Source organism: Bos indicus, chromosome 9, assembly GCF_029378745.1.
Source record: "Bos indicus isolate NIAB-ARS_2022 breed Sahiwal x Tharparkar chromosome 9, NIAB-ARS_B.indTharparkar_mat_pri_1.0, whole genome shotgun sequence".
In the NCBI taxonomy this organism is placed as follows: Eukaryota; Metazoa; Chordata; class Mammalia; order Artiodactyla; family Bovidae; genus Bos; species Bos indicus.
The window spans coordinates 104467104-104479093 of NC_091768.1; the positions used below are offsets into that span (position 1 = coordinate 104467104).

The window sequence follows — 11990 nt, forward strand, 5'->3', positions numbered from 1 at the left end:
GACACAGGATGAGATGGTTGGATGTCTTCACTGACTCAATGCACATGAGTTTGAGTAAACTCCGGGAGTTGGTGATGGACAGGGAGGCCTGGCGTGCTGCAGTCCATGGGGCTGCAAAGTTGGACACCACTGAGCAAGTGAACTGAACCAGCCCATCAACCCTGTGCAATAATAAGCCATTTTGTTCTTAAATGACAGACATTTATGTGGAATTTTATAGTAATGCTCATGGTTAGAACTCAGTGACTCATCAGTGTCCAGAATGACCCTGTCTTGGCCTCTCCGCCTTTCCTTTTTATTTTCTTTTTTCCCTTGCAAAGTTGGTTTTCTTTTTGTGTTTATTTTTGGCAGTGTTGGGTCTTTATTGCTATGCACAGGTCTCCTTCATTCGTGGTGAGGGGCTGCTCTTTGTTGCGTGTGCGGGCTCTTAACAGTGGTGGCTTTTCCTACTGCGGAACCTGGGCTATAGAGTGTGGGCTCAGTTTTCTGCAGTATGTGGACTCTCCCTGACCAGGAATCAAACCCGTGTTCCTGGCATTGGCAGGCAGACTCTGTACCACCAGGGAAGTTCCTGCCTTTGCTTTTAAAGAAATTTTCCTGGTGGGCCCAAGGCTGCGATCCATTCACCTTCCTGGCAGAACGGAGCTTTGCTGCCCCGAGGGCATCTGTGTGGAGAGCTGGTCCTGGCCTTGTGGGCGCGGGGCCTGAGCCACCAGTCGTGTTGGGGGAGCTCTGGTTCCCCGTGTGAGCCACCAGCCATGTTGGGGAGCTCTGGTCCCCGTGTGAGCTGCCAGCCGTGTTGGGGGAGCTCTGGTCCCCGTGTGAGCCACCAGCCATGTTGGGGGAGCTCTGGTTCCCTGTGTGAGCCGCCAGCCATGTTGGGGGAGCTCTGGTTCCCCGTGTGAGGGCTGCCTCCTCACCTTCTCCCCACATTTGCCTCTGCAGCTCGACCACATCGACCCCAGAGCTGTGCAGCTGGCCACCCTCCTGGTGCGTGGTCTCACCACCCTGGTGCTGGTCAATGGTGCCTGCGGCTCCCCCTGGGAGATGGCTGACTTCATGCCCTGGCACCTGTTCGACGGGAAGCTGTTTCATCAGAAGTACCTGCAGTCTGAGAAAGGGTACACTGCAGAGGTGCTCGTGGAGCAGAACGTGAGTCCACAGTCCTCTTCACATTAGAGAAGGTAGTAGGTTTGAAGTCAGTCGTTCAAATGCATCGTGAAAATTTAGGGTCCTTGGCTGGAGGTCACGGGTCAGCAGCACTGTCCTCACAGTCACTCCTTCAGGGGTGACCCTGAAGGAGACCCCAGAAACCCGCACTGAGGAGTTCTGAAACTCACCCAGAAATCAGCAAGGTTGCTGGCGGCTGCCCTGGACAGCCTGTGCCCCTGGCCTGAGGATCACATCGTGAGCTTCCTCGAGATTGTGTGGAGGCGGGTGAGCGGCATCCCACCGTCTTACACATTTTATATTTCCGAGCACCTTTTCTCCTTTTCCCCATTTGAATGAAGAGTGTGCACTCCCTGCAGACCTCCCTGTGCAGGTGTCAGGGCGATTCAATCGGCGTGGTGGTGATGTGTTCCTTTAAGGCCAGCAGTTTAGTGGGGCTGCTCGCCACCACCCTAGCTCTGTAAGTACAGTTGCTGCGTGGTTCCTGGAAGATTTCCAAGTCAAGCTATAGCCCGGCTCGTTTGAAACAAGTGTCAGTACCCATGGGACCCTGTGGTGGGCGAGAGCTACTGTGATGGGCGAGAGCTACTGTGATGGGCGAGAGCTGACCGGTCAGTGACCGGGTGGCATTCCACGCCTTATGCATCAGACAGAAAATGTTAATGTGTTGGCATCACTGTTTCACGCAGAGACAATTCAGGGTGTCACAGGACTGTAAGTGTTCAGAATTTAGAAGCAGCCAAAATCAGGTACATCCAGCAAAAGCAGAGTACTGGCAAAAATGTCCCATGACTGCGGCTTTAGTACCGAATCAGTGAAAGTAACAGTAGGCCAGGCTCATGCCACTGCCCGCACATCACCCCCGCAGACCCATCTCACATCTGGAGCCAGTGCAGACGGTCAAGGGCTACACTTTCTGCTCCATGAAAGCTGCCTACAGACGGGTGAGCATGCAGCCGCCCAGAGGCGGCTGGGAAGGTTGCCCATCCCTGCACTGTCAGCGGAATCGCTCTGTCTGCCCGCTGTCTTGGATCCAGTGGGGACTGAAGTGATGACGTCGCCAGCAGGGGGGTCCTCAGTGCAGTCGGTGGTAGGGTGTAGACACCCCCGCAGGCCTGAGGCCCTTCTGCAGACACTTGTCTCACTGCAGACATAGGTGTGCTGCTGCTCCTAGCAGGTCGCGCGGGTGAGGACCAGCTTCTGGGACTCCTGCCGGCTGTAGCATGGCGGGCAGGCGCTGCCCTCCCCGTTGCTGTGTCTCCCGAGCGCCTGCTGTGTCTGACACTGCTCTGCCGACTCATCTGTTTGCAGAGGTCCCACGTCACCAGATTCCACACCCTGAAGTCGGTCGTGTGCAAGGCCTGTGGGAAGGAGAGCAGACCAATCGTCAGCAGGCGGCACTGGCGTCCACACCACGCAGGTGGGTCCTGGCCCCTTGGCCCTGCGTGCAGCTCAGAGGCTGGCGCAGTGGGAGGAAGCTCACGTGCTGCTGAGTGGTTAGGTTCTGGCCCCGCAGGAGAGAGTCTGCAGAGGCCGCGTGTGCAGAGGGCTGAGGGCCCTGCCCTGGGGCTTCGCCTGCTCTCCAGGAGGCCCTAGAGTGCGCGCCACTGGGTTGATGGGTCTTTATTTGACAAAGGTTTGGGTTTATTTTTTCTCATGATATGAGAAGAACTCAGAATATAAAGAACATAACTAAAAAGGGTTGTTTTAATTACACTGAAACCGAAACAACCTTTATATCTGCCCCTGAAGATAACAGATGTTTGCTGTTGACAGTGTCTTTGTGTTTGTCTCACTGTGAGTGTGCTCGGTGTGTGGCCTCTCTGCCTGGGCACTCGCCTTCCAGCACAGTCACAGTGCTCAGGCTCCTCTCAACAGAATCCCCACCTCTGCATGTGTGGCGTTTGCCTGATAGCTTCCCTGCCTCAAGCTTCCGGTTTTCTTTTTACGCATGATGGTTTTGTGTATGTGTGTTTCCTTAGGGTAGAGTTCCTTGTTCACAGAATTACAGATCCAGACATCATCAGATTTTAGATTAACGTTGCCACCTTGTTTTCTAAAAGCACATGGTCCCTGCACACCTTCACCAGCAGGATTAAGAGTTTCCGTTGAGTGCATCCTTGACATCGCTTACATTTGCTTTTCTCAGTAATTTGATAGGTGAAAAAGCCTATCTCCTTCACTGGGTGCTTCTTTATCAGTGAAGTTGGGCATCTTGTTCAGTACCTTGTTGTGTTAATGAGTTCAGTTTAATCATGTTCCCATGTCCTCATTTGGGTAGGATCTGTAACTGTCACTGTAGCAGTCCTGGTGCTATGGTGACAGAATAAGAGAATTACCCCAAATCCCTACCCCAAGACTGTCCTGGTTCTCACACCAGCCTTGCACGTTTCGCTCCGAGAGACGTTGTGCCCTGAGGTCAGTAAGGCCCCGGGGTGGTGTCCAGCTCCTGCCCATCAGCGCCGTGTGCAGTGGCTTCAGTCCCTCCTGGCTCCTGTGGGACAGACCCCCCTGGCCTCACCCTCTCGCCGTCCCTGACCTTTCTCCTGCCGCCTGGAGCAAAGCAGAAGTTGATTCCTTGCAAAGTAAATAGGCAACGTTCTCTCTGCATCACCTGTTCCCTGCATCTCTTGGCCGCGTCACTCAGACCATGTGTCCCGCGAGCTCTGGCCCAGGATTCCCGTCAGTGGTGCAGTTGTCCGCAGAGCAGGGGCGGGCTGGCTACAGACATGCAGACGGCAGGATGCAGCCTGCTTCAGCCACGGTGGTTGCTGGGAGGCGAACTCCTGAACCTCTTGCTGCACGTCAGAGTTGGGTGCTCGGGCCCAGGAGGCCCACGTGTGGGACAGGTTTTGTTTAAGGCCTGTGGTCGCCCACATGTCAGGTGTGTGCTTAAAGCTGCCGTCCAGTGGCTCCTAGTAGGGACAGGAAACTGTGACTGCTCTCTGGTGAAGTGTCCGTACAGATGGCAGCCTGGGGCGGGCCTGTCGTGTTATCCCAGGTTATGGAGGAAACTGTTAACAGCCTGAGGTTCTTCGATTCAGTCCTCTGTGCCCCAGTGACCCACCAACACCACGCAGGTTCTTGGCGGCAGAACTTGGCCCCTTGAACCCAGCCCCGCATCCTCGGTTACCTGTACCAAACGCTGCCTCCTCCTGGACAGGGCTGTGCCAGGGACACTTGTCCTGGTACCTTCCAGGCAGCACCCAGGTCAGAGTGCGTTTGGAGGGCAGTGGTCACGGTGCTGGGCCAGCGAGGAGTCGCCCACCTGTGTCCACCGAGCACTGGTTCACCTTGAGGCCAGTACTGGGCAGGCTCAGCCTCCTTTCTTTATAGAGCAGCAGGAAGTACCAAGATACTATTTAAAATCACATTTAAATTTGTACTTCGAGTTGCTAGTGCTGCGTTCCAGTAGAGTCAAGCAGAGGGCAGCAGGTTTTAGGGCTTTAGGAGAGGAATTGAGGATGGGTGGCTTACGTGCTGATGAAGCTCATGAAGAGCTGGGAGAGGGCAGCCTGCTCAGGCCTGCTGTGTCCCAGAGCCCACGGGCTGGTGGCCAGCATTGCGGGCCTGGGCTTCTAACTCCGGGCACAGCAGCGTCTGGTCCACTGCCCAGGGCAGCTGACGGAGGAAGCCCTGCCTGGAGGCACCTAACAGAGCACCCTGCTCATCACCAGCACAGACTCTCCTGGGCACCCAGGCCGGCCCCAGAGCCTGCATCTTTCATGGGCTTTCCCTCTGACGGAAGGTACGCCAGGAGTTTGAAAGCTACCAGCCCAGGGCCACCTTGCTCACTCCTAAGAACAACTGCCACGGGGGTTAGGCGCGTGTAGCTGCTGACATGCCGTCGCGTGTCCCCACAGGGCGGTGGGGCCGACAGGGATCCAGCTCCCACGGGACAAGCTCCGGGTACAGCCGGTCTGGCCACGGACAGCACTGGAGGGACCAGGGGCCAGGTAAGAGGCCCAAGGGCGTTCTAGGCCTGCCTCGTGGCTGCTTGGGAGTAGGTTGTATGTTTGCAAGCGAGTGAGCAGGAAAATACACAGGCCTGGGAGCCCCGCCTGCTCAAGTGCAGAGGCAGTCGCCATGCTGGGCGCCAGCCTGCCGCCTGATTCATCTTCTGTTAATTCGTTCAGCTGCCCAAGACCCAGTTTTGTAATTTACTCGAAAGCTCCTGTGAAGGTTACATACGCACGTGCGTGCGTGCTAAGTCACTCAGTCGTGTCTGACTCTCTGTGACCCCGTGGACTGTAGTCCCCCAGGCTCCTCTGTCCATGGGGCTCTCCAGCAGGAATACTGGAAGGAGCTGCCGTGGCCTCCTCCTGGGGATCTTCCCGACCCAGGGATGGAACCTGAGCCGCCTGCATCGGCAGATGGGTTCTCTACCACTAGCACTACCCGGGAAGCCCCTATATGCACGTACATCCTTCTAATGAAATAACGCAGAAAGTAGCATTCTGCCAGTATCAGCATTTCCTTACATCTTGTGAGGAACCCAGGAGCCTCAGAATGTGACCTGGGAAGCAGGGTGAGTCTTTTCCTGCATGTGTGATGCAGACACCTGGTTTAAAACAGGAGGATAAATTTCGTATATAGTAATTTACACTTTAAATACACTGAAAAACTCATATCAGTATTTAAATTCAGATTCTCTGCAGTTTTGAGAGCCAAACTGTAATAGACTTTTGAATTACCTAAGATTTCTAGTTTTACTTTTCCAAATGCAAACACCTGTAATTTTCCTGTTACTTTTGCGACCTTTGAGATGTGTGCCGTGCACCGGCCTCTCGTTGCTGTGTGTGACTGCTGCCAGTCATCACGGCAGCACGACCCTGGTCCCACGGGTGGCCTGTGAGGGCTGCGTTCCTCCTGCTGGTTCTTGAAGGATCTGCACACTTAGCGGATATTTGGGGTCCACAGTAGGGTTCCATGAGGCCCCACCCCTGGAGGAGAGAGAAGCCCCCACAGTTAGTCACAGGTGCTGCAGCTGTTCCTTTGACCCTGCTTCCCCTTCAGCCTCTGCTCCCCAGTCACGCCTCCCAGTGCCCCCCGAGGCCTCCAGGCAGGCTGGCTGAGCAGTCAGTGGTGCCCACCCCTTAGGAGCCGCCGTCCGGGGCAAGCACAGGTTCCCTTCCCCAGTGCCAGCCAAGTGGTCTGGACAGTTACGTAGCGCAGTGTTACCGAGAGTAGGGAAATACCAGCTTTTCCACGGTTCCAAGTGTGTCTGAGAGGATTTCCAGTTGAGAAGGGGCTAAGGTTGACGACTAGACCCAGGCAGGGCTCCCACATGTAGGCAGGTCTGTGTCAACCCTGGAGTCAGAGGGGCACCCCAGTGCTGTGGACTCACAGTTGAGGGCAAGTCCCTCTGACACGGGGGTGGGGGCGGAAGGGGGTCCCCGTCTGTCCTCACACGGACGGTGTGTAGGGACACGGCCCCCAGTTGGGCAGTGGTGCGTGGAGAATCTCTGCTGGTAACTTTAAGAACGACGGCCCTCCTCAGAGAAGCCAGGGCAAGGTGGTTTTGGTTTTGAATTTTATTGATCTATTTTTGGCTTCATTAGGTCACCATCACTGAGCGAGGGCTTTCTCTAGTTGCGGCTCACGGGCTCAGCTGCCCTGCAGCTCGTAGGGTCTTCCCACACTAGGGGTCGAACCCACGTCCCTGGATTGGTGGGCAGATTTCACCATCACTGAGCGAGGGCTTTCTCTAGTTGCGGCTCACGGGCTCAGCTGCCCTGCAGCTCGTAGGGTTTTCCCACACTAGGGGTCGAACCCACGTCCCTGGATTGGTGGGCAGATTCTTAACTGCTGGACCAGCAGGGAAGTCCGGGGAAGGGGTTTCTGAGGGAAAGAGGGACCTGGAGACGTGTAGGCCCAGAAGGAGAAAGGCAGGGCTCACCCTGGCCTCCGGCACCTTACGCAGCTCTGAGGAGACAGGCTGTGAGGAGAGGGTCTGTGAGGAGGAGAGGGTCTGTGAGGAGGAGATGGGCTCTGAGGAGGAGAGGGGCTCTGAAGAGAGGGGCTGTGAGGAGAGGAACTCTGAGGAGAGGGACTCTGAGGAGAGGGCCTGTGAGGAGGAGAGGGGCTGTGAGGAGGAGAGGCTGTGAGGAGGAGAGGGGCTCTGAAGAGAGGGGCTGTGAGGAGAGGAACTCTGAGGAGAGTGGCTCTGAAGAGAGGGGCTCTGAGGGGGAGAGGGGCTGTGAGGAGAGGAACTCTGAGGAGAGTGGCTCTGAAGAGAGGGGCTCTGAGGGGGAGAGGGGCTGTGAGGAGGAGAGGGGCTCTGAGGAGATGGGCTCTGAGGAGGAGAGGGGCTCTGAAGAGAGGGGCTGTGAGGAGAGGAACTCTGAGGAGAGTGGCTCTGAAGAGAGGGGCTCTGAGGGGGAGAGGGGCTGTGAGGAGGAGAGGGGCTCTGAAGAGAGGGGCTGTGAGGAGAGGAACTCTGAGGAGAGTGGCTCTGAGGAGGAGAGGGGCTGTGAGGAGGAGAGGGGCTCTGAGGAGATGGGCTCTGAGGAGGAGAGGGGGTCTGATGAGGAGAGGGGGTCTGACGAGGAGAGGGACTCTGAGGAGAGGGGCTGGGGCAGGGCCACGGCCTGGAGCAGGAGCCGCAGCAGCTGCTCCCACTGTGGTGCCCAGGCAAATGCGGGAGAGGCGCCGGTCAGTCATGCCTGGAGCCCGTGGCACAGCGCGGGGAGGCGATGCGGTCCTCACTGGACCTGGCCTCTGTGCTGGCCCGGGGGCCTCGGGGTGTGCCGTGGGCTGGGAGCAGTGGCGGTGCCGAGCCCCATCCCTGTACCAGTGAGATGCTGATGCCCAGAGCCAGGCCCAGCGGAGCGTGGAGGGGCCACGGTCGTTCCGCTGCCCGACCCGACCCGGCCAGCTTGGCCCTCCTCCAGAGCCCGCGCCCCAGCTTCGCACGCGGAGGGAAAGCCACCCAGAGCGCCTGCCTGGCCATCTCCCGGTCGAGCTCCCATCGAGTAGGTGAGAACAGCCGCCTTCCTTGCTCCTTGGCTCGGGCTTCGGGAGAGCCCCGTGGGGAGGCGGCAGGCCGAGCCGGGCACAGGTGGGCAAGGCCATGACCGCAGGGGGCACACACCCTGGGACCAGCAGTGCCTGGGGGCGCATGTGGCCGACCCCAGCAGCCCACTGACAGGCCTCCCCTCAGCCCACTCCTGCGCCTCCCTGGGCCTCCTCACGGGCGTCAGCCTGGTGCCCTGGGGCCCTTCTGCTCCAAGCCCCAAGGTCTCTGCTGCTGCTGTTTTGCGGCGGGACAGCAAGCCTGCGGGGTGAGTGCAGGGGACGGGCCGTGTCCTGGGGACACGCCGTCAGGAGCAGGCCTTGCACTGCCTGCGCCGGGGGACTTGGACCTGGTGGGCCTTGAATTTGAAGTCTGTAGAACAGTACACACTACAGCCTTTCTTTTCTTACTTCACTCGGGTCCAGACAAGTAGAGGCTGCCTGGAGTTCTACAAAGGCAGCACCCCCAGGGCTCTCCCTGACCTCTGACCTGGAGGGAAGAGACTGATATCCTGGGCCTCCATGGGTCACAATGGTCTCTTCTTGATCTTGCTCTTCTCCTGCATTGAATCTACAGTTTCTCTTAATGTTTTTACATTGACCTGTCCTATTAGAGTTTTTTCCTGTTAAAAAGCAAAGTCTACCATACCTCAGTTAAAGCTTTTCGCTTTTCACTTTCATGCATTGGAGAGGGAAATGGCAACCCACTCCGGTGTTCTTGCCTGGAGAGTCCCAGGGACAGGGGAGCCTGGTGGGCTGCTGTCTGTGGGGTCGCACAGAGTCGGACACGACTGAAGCAACTTAGCAGCAGCAGCAGCAAAGCTGTTTTTTAATCATGAAGTAAAGCAAGGAAACAAAGCACGCTGACTGCAGGTTTGGCCTGTGTGGTTTCAGCCATCATTGAGCGTGTGCCCAGAAGCCATCGCTTAAACACCAAGCCCTTCCCAGGCCCTTGCCCTCGGCCTGGTCAGTATTTCCTCTGGTCACCGGCCAGGGAAGCAAAGGTGTGAATATTGGCTTCCTCCTTACTTCCCTGTGATGGCAGAGCTGTCAGGGGCATGTTAACATCGAAGGAGGAACTCTTTTCCTTGGATCTACAGTAAACAGATCTTCAGATTCTGTTGGCAGACAGTGGTGTCTAGGAATCTCTCCTCATGCAAATTAGGAAACAGAGACTTCCTTAGGGTGGAAGAGCAGACCCTCACTCACGTCAGCCCTGGCTCCCTGGGCAGGGGTCTTCTCCTGAGAGCCTTCATAACTAGACGGCAGGGGTCTTCTCTAAGAGCCCTCGCAACTAGACCACCCGGGTCTTCTCTTGGAGCCCTCGTAACTAGGTGGCAGGGGTCTTCTCCAGGAGCCCTCGTAACTGGATGGCAGGGGTCTTCTCCAGGAGCCCTCGTAACTGGACGGCAGCGGTCTTCTCTAGGAGCCCTCGTAACTGGACGGCAGTGGTCTTCTCTAGGAGCCCTCGTAACTGAACGGCAGGGGTCTTCTCTCGGTGCCCTCGTAACTGGACCGCAGGGGTCTTCTCTCGGTGCCCTCGTTAACTGGACGGCAGGCTCCTTGGGGAGCAGCTCCAGGGGCTGCCCATGTACCATGTCCTGCTTGTATGGACGGGGCCCCGTGGAGGCTGAGGTCAGACTGAATGCTGTTGATGATGCAAGTCAGAGAGTGAGCAGATCGTGCTGAGGGCCTTGTGTCCCCCTGGGCCTGGACTAGAGGACAGGCAGGCAGCTGGTGCCTGGCGATCTCCCCATCGGTTTGGCAGGGTCTGAGGTTCTGGGAAAGGGTAGGTCTGGGAGGCCAGGGAAGGAGGTGTCACCTGCCAGAGCACAAGGCCAGGGCCGCCACCACTTCGGGCTGACGAGAGGGTTCGAGGACGCATGCCAGCAAGGCCTGTGTGTCTGGTGAGTTGTCCAGCCCGCTCGCGGGCATCAAGCACATTGGTAGAGCAGAGGCCCTGGGGGGAATGTGCTGTCTCCCCAGTCCTTCTGCTCCGCTGGTGACCTGAGCTCTGGGCCCGGCGGGTCCCACTGCCGAACCTCCTGTAGATCGCAGGATCCAGGTCGACTTGTGGACCTAAGGGACCATCAGCTCTGCAAGCGAGGCCGGAGGTCAGGTGCCAGTGGTTCCCGCGCTGGTCTGCCACCCTGGGGTGCTTTCCCTTTAGGCTCAGGGCAGACAGTTGCCAGGTGGCCTCTGAGGAAACCCCTGCTCTGTGGGGGCTGCAGGAGTCCCACCAAAGTCCAGGGGTGCCAGTGCCAGAGGGTTTGGGGCTGAAACACTCCTCTGGGGGCCTCAGGGTGGAGGCAGAGGGAGGTGGTGAGTGCTGCTTTGGTATCAGACGTGGGAATTCAGGAGTTGGGATGGGGGAGAAACTGGAAGGTCTGACAAGACACATGCAAGCAAGCAGAGCATGTGTCCTTGGTGTTGCCCGATACGGAAGGTGCTCAGAAAATGTTTGCAGTGCACGTATGTTTCTACACACAACATGTTTTATACACACACGCTTGTGTACATTAAGTCTTTTATTAGAACAGGAACATGTTTTTTCAGGTCAGGTAATCCATTTTTTCACCTTCTTAATGTGGTTGAATGATGTCGTCTTTACTTAGCCAGCACTTTTTTTGCTGTGTTCTATCTACTTTTCAGCCCCTTTTATAGTATTTTTTGGAGATACTCAAGCAGTCCAAGCAGAAAGTTGTCACTATTTTCAGGACAGAGTTAACAAGCAGGTTTCCCATGGCTGCTCCTAGGCCCCCTGACCTGATGAGAGGTGAGCCGCTCCATTTGGGCCGGGCAGAGAGGTGAGAACTGAGGGCTGGGAGCCTTTCTGGGCTGGGAGCCAATGAGACAAGGGTGGGGACCTGGGACCAGCAGAGGTGTGAACCTCTATTCACCAAGGGGTGAACATCAAAGCTTTCGGAACTTTTAAAATGCTGGCCAGGAGCTAAAGTGAGAACGTTTAACCTCTTCATGCAGTTGGTGAGAAATGATGTGTTAAATTCCACAGCTGGTAGCTACAAATTTGCCTGTGATTTCTTCGGATTTTCACTTCTCAGTGGTGATTCCTAGGAGGCCTGAGCTGTTGTAAAGCTGCCTCTGATCATCTGTGATAACAAGGACGCTGCCTGGAAACCTCATTCTGGCCACTGCTGTGACCCCTTCTTGTCACCCTCCTGGGGGGTGCAGGTGACGAGGCTGCCCATCACTTTTGCTGGAAAAGTGTTACGTTTTAAATGTGGAAAGCCATCACCTGTTTTACTTGTAGAATGGTTCTTTTCTGACCCTAGGGATGCCAGAAAGTGGGCAGCAGCCCCGAGGGCAGGGATGGGGAAGCCTTGGGCTCTGCTGCAGAGGGAGCCACCCTGGCACTTTCCTGCTCTTGGCAGAACATCCCAGGCGCCATCTGCACGGGAAGGGCCATTTGCAAACATCCCTGGCAGCAGTGGCCATGTAGACGCCGTGCAGACGGTGGCCCTGGAGTTGAGGGGAGCAATTCTGACAGTGCTTCCTTCCACCAACAGGACTGCCTCTTAATTAATTGCTTCCTACTTTAATGAATAATTATGGAACAAAATTTTAATGACAGGTGGCCACAGCTAAAAAGAGAATAAAGTTCTGGCCCAAATACAACTCAGATGTTGTTTTTGTACATATTTAGAAATGTGTCATTTTTTTCTGTTTGATTTTTAGAGAAATTTAATTCTTATTTTTTGTTTTGTTATCTGTTTGGTACAGGAAGTAGACAGTATGAGCCTGACCAGTGGAGAAGATATTAATCATCTTCTGGGTAAGTCCACCAC

General features: G+C 56.2%; 1 protein-coding gene across 10 annotated transcripts in view; it reads left to right on the plus strand.

Moving 5' to 3' along the window:
- Positions 1–11990, plus strand: part of FAM120B (family with sequence similarity 120 member B) — a 121317-nt gene that overhangs the window by 53848 nt on the left and 55479 nt on the right. For 5 of the 10 annotated variants that reach the window (XM_070796587.1, XM_070796595.1, XM_070796586.1 and 2 more), the window contains 4 exons: positions 946–1152; positions 2482–2590; positions 5034–5126; positions 11926–11977. In XM_070796587.1, the coding sequence (XP_070652688.1) occupies positions 946–1152; positions 2482–2590; positions 5034–5126; positions 11926–11966 (450 nt within the window). In that variant the 3' untranslated portion in view covers positions 11967–11977. Of the gene's footprint in view, positions 1–945; positions 1153–2481; positions 2591–5033; positions 5127–11925; positions 11978–11990 lie in introns of those variants that run through there. The other 5 variants (XM_070796593.1, XM_070796592.1, XM_070796591.1 and 2 more) reach the window with 2 other exon arrangements.